We start from the raw sequence: 14,413 nt of genomic DNA on the forward strand, positions 1-14,413 counted from the left end.
ATCTAATTGCATAATTTGTTTTGTGAAACTAATCGTCAAATGAGTTTTCATAAAAGAAGGAGGAAATCATGCTGTTTTACCTCTGAGACCACATGACTGGGTTGCGTTTCCAGTGAGAATGTAAGAGCTTTATTTTTCATCCTTTCCTCCTCAAGTTCCTGAGTCACAAGAAGTAAGATAAGTGAATCATACACACTTACAATGATACTTAAAGTTACCATTATAAACCAGAATAAAAGACTGATAACACTTCCTATGAATTCTATATCCACGATGTATTACGTTATACAGCACACATTACGCTTTATGATGCCTAATGTAAGGCTGTATAATTGTTCATAAGTAGTTGGTTAATTAATCACACTCATAACCGTGCATAAACCTTGCACATGACTTCATAATCTTAAGTGTATAACATTCCGACATCGGTTCACAAGAACGCTATACACACTCGTGTCGTAGTGCACTGTTTCTGTACCCAAAGTTGTAATGCATTATAATGCATCATAACATGCACATTTACAATATGTTTAAAAAGTTCCCTTCACTTAAATCTGTAATGACTCGGCACGGTGCACTTTTACGGCATGCGATGTACGGCATGACGACCTGCGTGAGACGTAACATACACGTCTCGGTTATAGAGCATCACAACGTTAGCGACCACAATATTCTTATGAACAGATACTATGATATGTTGTGCAACCTGATATTAGGAAGTCATATACTCACGCTTAGTAAGATGTTACGCAAGTACAAATACATACAAGTGTATTCCAGGAATTATGAGATATTCTGCATTCTATATTGCACATTATGATGACCTGTGGTTACAGAATTTACATTACAACACTATGAATAGAAATTATAATGTGTTAACGCACCTTATATTATGAGATCACATACATACGCCAGGAATTATTAGGTATTATGCTTGCTACAGTATTTAAGACATTATAACCTGTCGTACAGACACTATAGCTTATGCTATAGTGCATGTGAGCATTTATGCACATGCATCCCAGGCATTATAAGAAGTTGCGTATAGTATGCAAGACTTTATAATGAATTATAACCTATGGTAGAGATGCTATACTAGAGCATCTGGTATAGTGTTTGCAACTATAAATGCATATGAGTATTTATACAAGTGTATGCCAGGTATTATAAGGTATTATGTATGCTACATAACATTATAAATGCACTGTGTATACCTGATTCATTAATCAAACTGAATTCAAATTGTCACCTGCAGTCTCTGCTGAAGTTGATTAACGAGCGTCTCTGCATCCTTTAACGCATTCGATCCGTCTTTCTCCAGCCTGTCGGCGAGCTCTTGACCCAGACAGTCTCTGAGCAGCTGCTTATGTGACACTGCCACCTGCAGGTTCTTATGCAGCACTGCACCTTCATCTATCATCGCCTGAGGAAAAATGACATGAAATGTCTTGGACCTTTTTAATTACTAAACATCCTAGCTCCGCAGCAGCGTAGTGTAGCGCACAAACCGCGCGTACAAACCTGAACGGCGTAAGCCGAGTCGGAAGGAGGTCGCGTGTGTGTTGACTGGGTCCAGGAACGCAGGGCCTGCAGTGTATCTCTCAAACACCGCACAGCGCTATCAGAACAGACGTCCTGTCGTTCGGACAGCTTGGACTGCGATCTAAAAGTGAAGCGAAACAAAATTATACACATTTTTTCACGCCTTTTCGGGAATGTTACAATAAGATGACTGGAAAACGAATTCTTGTACCTGTAGTACTGCTGGGTCACTGTGTCTACAAGAGAAATTATATTAGAAAGAAGATCCTCGTCAGGGGGAACCATGCGGATGGCCTGGCCCAGATCACAAACTTTGACCTCTATTGCCTCGAGCTCCTTCTCACAGGTCTTAAAAAAAAAAAAAGCAATGAAGGTGAGACTTTTAAGGAAAAAAAAAAAAAAGGTTTATTGTAATATCGATAAATGCTAAGATATGTTCAGTACCTTCAGGATATTCCAGTTTTCCTGTAGTTGGCTAATATTCTTGCTTCCTTCTACAAATCCTAGATATTCATGTGCTCTGAGATCATTCAGAATGCACTCAGCCTGTGCTCGGAGTCTCTCTGCTCTTTCAGCTATCTTCAAGTCGATGTCAGCCAATCTAGTCTCACACACAACAAGCCTCTCCTTTATTTCCCTCTCAGAGGCGGCACAAAGGTCATGGAGGTGGCCGGTTTCTAAAGACAGAGCATCACGACCACCTGGGGTGCACAAGTTGATCAGGGCGTCCTTAGCCGCGTCTAGCTCTCTCATTTCTCTCTCCTCCCGCTCCACCGTCTGAAGAAGAGCCTGAAGACACAGAATCATGATTTTTCATTAAAAACAGCAGTTTAGTGTGTCAAAATGTATGAAAAATTAAATGAAAAAAAAAAAAAAAATAGTAATAACCAACTCTGAATTACTTGTTCATGGACAAGTTGGTCTATTTGCACGACAACAGATTTCTACATTACCCACAATGCCATTTGACTGCTTATAGTCAATTATGTTAATAAATGTTCTACTATTAAGTACCAATGTAACTGCACAAGCAATAACAATGACAATAACAATGTCCCCTGTGACATCAGCAAGATACATAACAGCTAACTTCATACAGGAAAATCAAATGTACATTAGAAACAACAGATACCAACAACGCTTTTGATAACAAGCCTAAACATATTTAAAGATTTGTGGCATAACGTTTGATCTTCCCTACATTTTCATCTTATACAAACCTTTAAAGTATTAATAGATCCCTGTAAGCCATGGCGATCACTGGGCAGGTCTCCAAAACCTTTGATTTGCTCTCTCAGCCAGTCCTGTGCGGCACTGTGCTGCTCCACCAGCTGAGCGCAGTTTCTTTCTATGCAAATGCCCTCCTCTAGGCGCTCGCACAATTCCTGTACGTACAAAAAACCCAAACAACAAATTGTTCTCAACGACACAGACACAGTCAACTAAACGCTTCACGAAACTTACCGTTAAATCCTTGATTAACCCCGGGATGCACTCCTCGATGGTTTGCCAAGACGGATCCGTCCAGCTCGGGTCCCGTGTGAGCTGGCTCATCTCTCGGCCCAGGGCTCTGAGAGCGGACAGGGTAGGGCTCAGAGACCTCGCCTTGTCCAGAAGAGCCGTAGCCTGCTCCACTGCATGCCTGCGGTCCCCGAATCCAGGCCAGGGGAAGTGGCGAGGAAGCGCTGCCGTCTGTTGCATCAGTTGCTCCACACGAGACTGGGTCTGCTGTCTCTGGCACTGACACGAAACCAGACGCTCCACTACGCTCCTCAAGAGACTGAAGGCATATATAAAACAATACGTATATAAAACAAAAACTGATGGACATTTTAAAGAAAGGTACTCTGCGTTTTTTTAAATAAATATTCAAAACATTAATAAAACCTCAACGGCGCTTAGAAAACAGAAAACATTATGTCTGTCCCAGGTCACTACAATTACAACTGGTATGGGAGCGTGCCAGTACCCATGGTATGGGGGTGTGTCAGTGCCCATGGTATGGGTAACTTGCACATCTGTGAGGGCATCATTAATGCAGAAAGATATGTACACATTTTGGAGCAACGCATGCTGCCATCCAGAGCAGGACAACGCCAAACCACAAACCACTGCGCGGATTACAAGCGCACAGTTGCGTAAGCAGAGAGTGCGGGTGCTAGCATGGCCTGCTGCAGTCCTGACCTGTCTCCCGTTGAGAACGTGTGGCGCATTTCAAATGACTCTTTGTGGTTTTTTGCATTTTCAATACTGTCCCAATTTTTTTCGGAATTGGGGTTGTAAATCAATATAACATCCTTAATGTCATCATGAAGATGGCACAGATGCTAGTCAACCACATTTTTTTTTTTTTTTTATTTGCTAGTTATGTGTTAAATACTCAATCGTGCTACTCATTTAAGAGCAAAATGCAGCCATCGTTCTTTTTTTTTGGTCTGAAGTGGATATTTTGAATGCATAAATGCATGTTTTCTTAGATTTGATGTTAAAAAGTTATGAAAGAAAAATAAGGTAAAAATAAATTACATGCCACCCTAGACGTGGAATCATCCACATATTTTATATAATTATTAATGTGTGCTTTTGGTTTGCAGACCTGTGTAGCTCTTGGGCATTCTGGAGAACTCCTTTCCATTCTTCTTCTAAGGACTTCTGGTTCTGCACAAGAGCGTGTCTTATTTGTCCATCAAGATCTTCCTGACCACACAGACTCTCTGCTTTTCTTTTTAAGGAGGACATCTTGGAGTTTCCTTCAGTTCGAAGGCTCAGAACAGCCTGAGAGATATTAGAGATATAATATCAGTCGATATTACTCTGAGACAATCTGCTCACGATTTATCGTGTTTCACCTCTGTGCGGTTTAAACGAGACATATCCAGTGTACACTCACTTGAGCTGTGTTGAGCCGTTCCTCTATTTGCTCTTGGGTGCCATGAGTGCTTCTGCCCAGTGAAACCAAGTCTTGCTTTAACTCTTCAACCCAGGACCGTATCATCTTTTCCTCCGACTGGAAAGCTTGAAGCTCCTTGGCGAGAGAATCCTGGAGCTCGGCCTGATTTCTGTGCTCTTGGGCGATTTCCATCAATGTTCTCAGTTTCTCCTGAACATCCGTGAGGATCTGCCGGATCGATTCCTTCCTGCTTTCATCCAGCTTTGTGGACAGATTCTCTCCTTTACTCTTCAGAGCAGCCATCTTCAAGTCTGCCTCTGGCTGCAAGTTCAAGACGGTCTGACAGTAACGATAAAAAAAAAATTAGAGTAAAACTATACATTTCGGACCTCAGTGTACTTCCTGTAATATCCACTGTACATTACCTGTGATATAACAAGCATCTCCTGTAGAGGAGCGTCTTTGTCCAGAGGTTCAAACAGCTTCTGATGATCCATGACCCAGGTTCGAAAGATTTCTTCTTGGGAATTAAAATCCTGAAGCTCCTTATCAAGAGCGACCTGGATTTCCGCTTCGTTCCTCAGGATTTGAGCAAAATCAAGCACTTCTCTCCAGTCTTGCTCTAAGGCTCGCTGAGTTTGCTGGATGGACTGCCTAGTGTCTTCTTCAAGCCCTTCACGAGTACACACACACTCACCTGTATGCTTAAGAGCAGCAAGTTTTGAGTCACCCTCTGGACCATGGACCAAGACAGTCTGCGTTTTATTAAAAAAAAATAAAATAAAAAAATCTACTATTTATCTCTTTCGTGTATCGAGTTTTTCGAGTTTTAAACATATAAACAATATAGAAGAAGTTGAAGATGCTAAATATATTTAATAATATATTAAATCCTTTCTTTACCTGAGCCTGGGTAATTATCTCCTCAGCTGGAGAGGCTTTATCCATGGACTGCAGGGTCACTTTTAGCTTTCTAATCCAAGCTTGTGTGCTTTCCAGCTGGTCTTGGAAGCTCTTTAGTTCCTTGGAGAGAGAATCTTCACGCTCAATCTGGTTCGTCATCTCCCATGCAGTTTGCAGAACCCTTGCCCACTCCTCCTCCAACTCTCTCTGTCTTTGTTCAATGCTGTGTCTCTTCCTCTCCTTACGAGCACATAGGCTCTCTCCCTTTTTTCTTAAAGTCGCCATTTTTGATTCGCCTTCACGTTTCAGACTCAGGACCTCCTGAATAAAATAGAGAGTAGGTATTCTGAACTTCCAGATATCTCGAACATCTTCAGTCACCCTATGATCTCAGACTTTGAACCTACCTGCAGCTGCTTGTGTCTTTCCTGTACCGAAGTGTCTTTGTCCAGGAAGTCCAACTTTCGCATTTGTTCATCCACCCATGACCGGGTATTCGTCACATCATCTTGGAGAGCTTCTAGCTCCTTGAGAAGAGTTCGCCGGAGCTCGGCCTGAGCCTTAAGCTGCTGCGCCGAATCCAGAACTCTTCTCCATTCGTCGTCTATATTCCTCAGGGTCCGGATTATTTCCTGCCGCACGCTTTCCTCCAACTCTTCACGAGCACACAGGCTCTCGCCATCCATCTTCAAAGCGGCCATCTTGGAGTCGCCCTCGCCGTGCAGGTCTAAAACAACCTGGTAACACAACACGAATTTATCTACATGTTCTACACGAGATTTCAATAGATGCCGGACCTCAGATATCAAACAACTGCGTTTATACCTGAATCTTCGGGAACTTTTCCTCTGTTGGAATGTCTTCGTCTTTGTCCAATGTTTCCAGGCCGTGTTTTACGTTTCTCACCCACGTCCTGGTGTTTTCCTCCTCAATATGGAACATTTCTACCGCCTTCTCCAAGGATTTATAGATTTGAGACTGATTCTCCAAACGAATTCCAAGACTGTGGTACTGGTCCACCAGGGACTCGCTGTCTCTTAGCAAGGGGTCTCCTCTTAAGCCTTTCAATCTTACAGAAGCTAGCAAGTCACTGAACGCCTCAACACGTCCACTAGACAGGAAAGAAGTATGGTGTAAGATGTCTAGAAAGGTATATTACTGCGCTTAGTAATACTTGTTATAGTACTTCTCCTGATCTGAATCCTTCTCCTGATATTTTCAGATATTTAAATTGATCGCCATCATTAATTGTGAAATACGTCCAGATCAGATCGTGGTCATTTCGTGTCAAACGTTCATCAGCACGACAATGTTCACTAGGCTTATATCACATGGTATCACATAAGATGTTGGATGTTTTTTTTTTGCATGGTATCGACCTAGTATCGGTATTAAAGTATCTATAAAGATATACAATTTAATTCGTCTAGATAAAAATGAGTGCCTGAGTCAGAAAAAAAGAAATTCGCTAGGTAAATTGAGTTACCTTTCTTTAAGAAAATCCTCATGGAGGTGTCTCAGCTTTTCCCTTTGCTCTGGTAGCTTCTCTCTCCGTCGTAACCAATCTTGGAAATGGTCATGCTCAGCTTGCAAGCTGTTTTTTTTTTAAAAAAAAAAGTTATTTAAAGCAATCTTATTTCATGGAATTACTGAACGACAGACAGAAATGGTAAGAACCTGACCTGTTGAGTTTGCTTAGGATGTCCTCCAGCTGTTTGTGGCGTCCTTGGCTGTGAGCTCGGAGGGCCGTCAGCTCTGCCTCCTGCTCCTGCTGCCAGCCACAAAGTTCAGCCTGGGTTTCGGCAGGGACTTCCTCCTGATCTCTCTTCTCCAACGCCTTCTTCACCTGGGCAAGTTGCTGCTCACCTTCTTCAGAAGCTAGGAAATCCTACACAACACACATGCGGAATTATTATTATTTTTAATTATATCATGAATCTGATTGATCAGACAGCGTTGATTAATTTTCTATAACATCAGCTCTGACAGCAGTTTCAGCTGTAAGGCGAATCACAGGTTTGCTCACTTGAAGCCTCTGCATGGACGCCTCCACATCCTCCCTCGTCTCCGGGTTCTCAAAGCACTCGTTGACAGCAAGCTGCGCATCCTGTAGCCAGTCCTCAAACATCTGGCACTCATCTGAAAGGAAAGGTCAGGAAAGGAAAGGAAGATGATAATAATAATTTTTTTAAAAAAAAGAAAATACCCATCACTCAAAATAAATATAAATAACGTGCACCTTTAATTGACTGGACGAGAACGCTTTTCTCTCCCTGTTCTTTCTTTTGACCGATGAGCTCCCGAGTCACCTCGATGCTATATTTGAGGCGCTTGCTTTTATTGGACGGTTCCTCAAGGGCCCCGGGTGCAGCAGTCACACTGGACATGAGCTCGACTTCCTTCATCAGAGAGTCAGCCTCTTCTTCCTGATCCAGCAACTGATCAGAAAGATCCTAGAGTAACAGAGAAGAGAAACAAAAGGTTGAAGAGTAACAGTCTATAGTTATACGGTTAGGGCTTCTGAGTAGATGGTTCAAACCAGCTAAAATTAACCTTGGAAAAACGACGACCACGTGGCTAGAGCTTCTATTCTCAAAAATTTGGACACTTAACCCTCTAATTCCTCTTCCACCCAGAAAGGATTATAAATAAAAATGTAATCCAAATGCATTTGAAAGAAAGATAGAAAGACAAACGTGATACTTTGAGAAAATTCTACTAAGTTCTCAGTCAATAATTTGCTTAGGATTTTACTGAATGAAGCAGACGAATCAAATCAAAACCGAAATCAAATTCGATATATCCGGAGACTAGAAAAGTGTGCATAAATTCCACTACCTGTAGATGCTGCTGCAGCAGATCTTTGCTGTCAGGACAGAGCATTCTCACTGAGGAGTGTATTCTCTGGATGGACGTTTGACAGGCGTCAATCCTCTGCAGGAGGTGTGCTCGGACACTCAGCAGCTCCCGGAAGACTTCGGTGCGGCTGTCGAAAAGCTCCTTCACCTGCTCCATCTTCTTCTTCAGAACAGTCTCCACGACCTTGAGGACACGTATGAGAAACAGTACTGACAAGTGGCAAGGAAAGATACCGAGCACCTAGAGAAGAAAAAAATATTAGGGAGACTCTGGAAGGACGAATAACCTGTAGCTCCAGTGGAGCCTCTTTGCTCTGCAGCAGCTCCTGGATCTCCAGCGTCTTCCTGCCGAACTGCTCGATGCTCCGTTCCTGATTCTGGATCTCATCCTGACGCAATTGAAACCCAAAAACAACGTTGAAAAAGTATTAGTGACGAATGCGTTACCGCAAACAATTTCCCTCAACAGGAAGTAGATCTCCAAACCTTCATTTCGAAGACCTCTTTCTCGCTGCTGAACGGGTGAGACTCGGCGAAAATACCGAGTTTAGCGGCAGCCCAAACGTCCAACTCTTCACCAAGCATCAGCTGCTTCTCCCACACTTCCAAACCCAGGCGCAGGCTGTCCACATAGCTGTCTGTCTTCTCTGAGACCTTTGAAGGCAGCAGGGTACACAAAAAAACACTCGGGAAAATTCATTAAGGACTGCGAAGACTTTTACATATTCTAAATTTTAATATTTAACTATCTATAGAGAGAGAGAGAGAGAGAGAGAGAGAGAGAACTGTGAAGGAAGACAGACTTGTGTTAAAACCCTCTTACATCCAGCCAGGAGTCCACCAGAGCATCTGCCTCGGCTTCAAATGGAGTTTCTGAGCAGTCTGGGAGTTTCTTTAGTTGAGACTGCAGCTGCCTGCACACAGCCCTGAACTCCTCGATCTTAGGTCCGAGGCCATTCAGGTCCTCCTTTATCCCGTAAACCTGATATGAGCAAATAAAATTATTCCATTTATTAGTCCACACACCTGGTTATGAGCCTGAACACACCTGCTTATGAATGATTTTTCTCATTTAACTGATTTAAAACGTATGAAATGATGGCACGACCAACACGTTAAACAAGTATATTATAGATTCTTTAAAGTACACCGCTTAATTTGGGCTTTTAATAAGAAAAAAAAACGCAGCTTGTCATGATTTGTGTTTTGTGAGCTGTCTTTTTTTTTCCCCCTTTATTTAGTCAAATTGCTTTGGCTTTAACATTTATTTTCCTCTACCTGGACATTACTTAGGACCCACACAGTACGGCCAGCTTAATAAGAGTGTCACTCGTGATGCTTTGCCAGCAAATTTCCACATACTTATTGGCTGCTTTATTTAAAATGCTATATATGAATTTTAAAAGTTGTTGAATTAAAAAAAAAAGGCAATTATATAAACGTAGAGCTTTAAAAAAAAAACAACAACATTATTGTTTCAGTGATTTATAGGAGTAAGGTAAACATAGTATTATACGTTAATTATATAAAAAGATCAGCCTCTGCGAATGCTGACCCACCCTGGCTATGAGGCGTTGGAGGTTGTCTTTACTCATGTACGACGCCTGCTCGCTGATGGTTTGCTCCGCCCTCTGGAGGATGTTGCCCAGGAAAGCACGGCAGCTCTGAAACTTCTTCAGCAGTTCCATTAGAGTGCTGCACTGCTCTTGCCTGTCACACACACACAAACACACATCATGTGCCAGCTGTCAGGGGATCTTTCGCTTCGCACTGCACATTCAGAAGTAATAAACCTTTCTCTAGCTCCCTCCTCCTTTAAGGGTTTAAGGAGTAACTTTTTTTCCATACCACCACAAATTACTTGTTCTACCTGTTTTACGTCTGGAATAAAACATTCCAGGTCATGCCGTTATAGCGAAATGATCAACGATGGGGCGGTGTGAAGAGGTGGTTTTACTGTCACCATCCCAAAGTTAATTATTTTCTTATAACAGAATGTCCCCAAGTGTTTTATTCCTCTTATATCACAGCAGTTTGCCAACTTTTTTGCTTTTATTTCTTTACCCATCATATATTTTTTTTTTTTACTTGTTTGTAGTTACATTTAAAGTTGTGGAACATCCATGGAACAAACCGGATTTGTATGGCGGATGCACCATAAAATCTAAGGCAAAAAAAAAAAAAAAGTGTTTTCATTCATGGAAGGAGTCTCCAGCGTCAGCACTTTATAACAAGTCAGTGGTAAAGCTGTAACATGACAAGCCGTGCTTTTTTCTTATTAATTTCAAGATCCATAAAGAGAGGCTGATGGGTGAACAACTGTTTATAACTGTAAATAATGACGCGATGTTTGTTAATGAAATCGCTGGCAAAATGCTGGAGGAATACTATGGAATGTGATGTTATAGGAAAATAATCAACTTTGTGGTATTAAGATATTCCTTACATTTTAGATGAACATCTATCGGTTGCCTACTGACATTTAAACCCTTAAATTGCAGGTCGTTGTTATTTAAACTGTAAACAGAATTTACGCTAGTTTTTGAGTCGTTCCTCGTCACTACGTCATTTGTGTCACCTTTCAGCAACGGCTCTCTCGGTCTCTTCCCAAACGGACTCCACCTCATCACGCTGCTCTGTGTCTGTAGAAAGCTTTGAACTGGTTTCTCTGATACTCTCGTACTCCGGACGCAGCGAGCTCATCTGCGTCTCCAGATCCGACAAGGCGCGAATCCTACCGAATGCACAAAACAAACATGAGGCGCATGCTTAGATTGATAAAACCATAACCATCTTCATAAACAGCCTACATATGTAGTCCTCACCTGTGCTGCACAGACGGCATGGTGGGTTCCTTGAGCCCCTGCTTCTCTGCCATCCCCTTCACCTTCCTCAGCTCCGCCAGCAGAGTCTTCTTCCTCATCCCGAGTCCCTTGCTCTGCTGCTCTTTCTGAAGCTCTTCCTGTCTGATAACGAGCTTGTCGTCGGCGTCTTCCACCTTCCGCACCAGCACCTCCACCATATCCAGACACGTCACAGAGCTTCCCTCTTGGGTCACCGCCATCTTGGCTCCGCCAAGGAGCTGATCCAACTGTGGTGCTTTATCGCTCAGGCTTGCTGCTCCCTTCCTGATCAGAGCTAGCTTGGACCTGCTGTCTTGCAGCGCAGTCACGTCGGCGCAGGGGGCGCTCTGCGCAAACAAGACATCCTGATCCAAAGTGCGCAGTGAGACGAGGAAGCGGTCCAGGGCGCGAGCTGCCGCCCCGCTCTTGCGGACTTGCTGCCGGAGCCGATCCAGGCTGGATCGGTGCTTCATTACCAGCTGGGTGAGAGGAGAGCGGTCACGCAGGTCCAGGTGGCTCGGTTCCGAGTCAAACCGAGAGAGGTGGTCCATCTGCGTTTGGATGCCCTCATCCAAGTCCTATTGAAAAACACAATTACACAACAGTCTCAGCAGATCGTCAGTTAGATCCACCAGCAACGTGCAGTGATTAGAGCTTTTCTTAAAAATAAATATGAAAAGCTCTAAGAGTCCAAGTGTCAACTCATTTCCTACCTTAACATCTTTCAGGATGTTTGCATCGATCAGCGTGTATGCTTGAACATCTTTGGGTGCCTTGATGAACTTGTCGAGACGCTCGGAAATCTCTGCAACGCGGCGCTCGACGGAATCCATGAGCTCCAGAGCCGAGCCGAGAGAATCGACCCTGAGACGGAAACAAAGCGCAGGCACATGATGCGTGCAGCAAAACACCGTTCTGGAGGCAAAACTTCGAAGACTGAAATAATGTTGAAAATGACAGTTTCTCATGCACGACAAATTTAAAAATAGGACGGAAGAACATAAAAACTTTTGACCGAAACGTGTGGGTCAGAAAGTAATTTATATATTATTGCTGGTGATAATGATTTTAAAGTGTTACATATCTACCATGCATACTAAATCCATCCATGGAGATTATAACTACAACAGCACTAAACATTAATCACTAGTCTACACAGTAGTTTTTCTGCGATTACAAGATTAAAGCAATGACGATTAAATCTGTATGCACTGAAATATTTTGCTTGCACCTCCTCTGTAGCTGCGCTCTCTGCTCATTCCACTTGACCGTGAGCTCGGCTCGGTCTTGCTCCACCGATCTCTCGTTGATCTGAGAACACTGTGAGCACTGCACCTCGTACTCCGACCATAAAGACTCCGTCTCGTCCTGCAAAGCCTGAAACGTCAAAACACACACGGCGAGGCGCTGCGTTTGAGTCGTCGTAATTTGGCATAATCATGAGAGTTATGTCTCACCGCTACTCCTTTGCTGTATGAGCACTGTATGAACATTCTTTTCTCTCATACTATGTGTGTTTTCATAGAGAGCTTACGATTACGCATGCTAGCATAAACCGTAGACGCATCTGCCATCCGGCTGGCAGTTGGCTAGCTTTAGCTTCAAAACAGACGGGGTACAAGCTAATGCTAACGTTTAAGCAGCAACACACTCACCGTATTTTTGCAAAAAGAAAATTCCATGTATTATTGTCCGTATAAAATGAAGAGTCACACTCTTGGACACTGCTAGTACGAGCATCTCGTTTATGTTTGCTATTTATTTTTTTAATGTTTCAAGTTCGCCACGACGAACACCAATCCACCCAGGCCTGATAAGCTAAATAAGTGGATATGATTAGACAAGGATCTGCTAAAAGCTCGCTGAAATCCCGGACCTCGGCTCGCCACTTGACGACCCCTGGTGAACGCCGACTCTACCTTTAGCTCTCGGAGCCTCTTTTGCAGGTCTGTGGCCGTGGCTGACCCAGAGGGACGATCTCCCAGCATGTTCTGCTCGTTCCTATTCAGCTGAGCTTGCAGGGCGAACCTTGAACTTCTGTACCTGAAAGAAAGAAAGAATAAATAAATAAATAAAGGATCTTTTTGACACATCTTCAATGCGTTAATTAGATATTTTCATCTTTTGATGATGTGACCAGTAACAAACTGCCCACGGCAAATTAAATTTATATATATATATATACACACACACACACACACACACAATCCACCACTACTAATCTAAGTGTATTGATTCATCAAGATGAACAAATGACACCAAGAACATCTAATCAACTTCGAAGTAAATGTCAAAGGCTTCACTTGGATGTACCTGTCCTCCTCCGTGCTTATCTGCTTTAGTATCTCTTTCTTCTCCACGGTTTTTGGCCGGTGAGCTGTGACAGGGGAGGTCTACAACACAAACATGTTTCTACAGTATGTTTAAGTACACTTGGGGGAATTCATCCACGATGAGGTATAATATGGAGTTAGCAAACAGAGTCTCCAATATAAAGACCAAAACACTACAAACCTATCATACACTTAGGCAGCACCCAACATTATCATCTCTTCACACGTACCTCTGTAGTGATTTCCACAGGTTTCTCTGGATGGGCAGTTTTCTGTAGTGATGTCTCTTTTGCCTGCTCTACAAGCACACTAATGAATCGTAGGAGAGAATACAATGTCATGGAGAAACATGCAAATAAATGAAAGAATGTCAGCTCAGCAATTTTCATGAAAAAAAATCTAATCTGAATGATACTGCCAATATGAAAGATTAAAAAAATTAATTCTCTGTTTCCTTTTAAATCCCTTGTATTAAATCCTTTGTTTTTCTTACCCAGAGTCTGTTGGTGTCATTTCACCATCTCCACTGGACTGATGCTGGATGGCAGCGAGTGTCGTCTCACATTCCTGGAGCTGAGCCTGTGCCAGCCTGTTGGCATCTTCTGGACTCAACGTCTCACACAGCTGCTTTAGGGCGTCCAGCTGCTGTTCAGCCGGAACGAGAATGTTCTCAGAGAAGCAGGCCTGGAGGTGTGGTGGTACAAACAAATAACTTCAACAAAAGAGTGTAAAGTCATCTGATGAAGAACTTCTTCTGCATCTAATGTTCTAGAAGTGATTAAAAAAAAAAAAGACGAATAAAATTCTATTCTAAAGGGCTTCCCCCCGGGTCATAAGTGGAATATAACAATTTGGGATGTTACTGGAAACAGGTCATTGGAAAATAATCAACACTGCGGTGGTAACAGTAACTTTGTTGTTTTTTTGTTTTTTTTAAACATCGCACTCCCAAGTGTTTTATTACTTTGTGAATTCCCAGAAACAGGTTAGTTAGAGTAAAAGTTTTAGAGTTGAGGTTGTTGTTTGTTAAAATGTGCTGGTTCC

At 42.7% G+C, this 14,413-nt stretch overlaps 1 protein-coding gene across 1 annotated transcript in view; it reads right to left on the reverse strand.

Annotated features, from left to right (window-relative positions):
• syne2b (spectrin repeat containing, nuclear envelope 2b) overlaps positions 1-14,413 on the reverse strand; it is a 99,004-nt gene that overhangs the window by 68,000 nt on the left and 16,591 nt on the right. The window contains 30 exon segments of the mRNA XM_053620149.1: positions 81-158; positions 1,250-1,423; positions 1,522-1,663; positions 1,754-1,890; positions 1,987-2,331; positions 2,763-2,927; positions 3,007-3,322; positions 4,139-4,317; positions 4,433-4,771; positions 4,858-5,187; positions 5,336-5,656; positions 5,743-6,072; positions 6,161-6,446; positions 6,822-6,929; positions 7,018-7,223; positions 7,362-7,474; positions 7,575-7,788; positions 8,174-8,377; positions 8,481-8,582; positions 8,680-8,847; positions 9,017-9,175; positions 9,753-9,903; positions 10,772-10,927; positions 11,019-11,614; positions 11,750-11,900; positions 12,268-12,413; positions 12,956-13,079; positions 13,350-13,429; positions 13,600-13,678; positions 13,863-14,053. Of these exon segments, the coding sequence (XP_053476124.1) occupies positions 81-158; positions 1,250-1,423; positions 1,522-1,663; positions 1,754-1,890; positions 1,987-2,331; positions 2,763-2,927; positions 3,007-3,322; positions 4,139-4,317; positions 4,433-4,771; positions 4,858-5,187; positions 5,336-5,656; positions 5,743-6,072; positions 6,161-6,446; positions 6,822-6,929; positions 7,018-7,223; positions 7,362-7,474; positions 7,575-7,788; positions 8,174-8,377; positions 8,481-8,582; positions 8,680-8,847; positions 9,017-9,175; positions 9,753-9,903; positions 10,772-10,927; positions 11,019-11,614; positions 11,750-11,900; positions 12,268-12,413; positions 12,956-13,079; positions 13,350-13,429; positions 13,600-13,678; positions 13,863-14,053 (6,090 nt within the window).

This window comes from Ictalurus furcatus, chromosome 3 (genome assembly GCF_023375685.1).
Source record: "Ictalurus furcatus strain D&B chromosome 3, Billie_1.0, whole genome shotgun sequence".
NCBI classification, from domain to species: domain Eukaryota; kingdom Metazoa; phylum Chordata; class Actinopteri; order Siluriformes; family Ictaluridae; genus Ictalurus; species Ictalurus furcatus.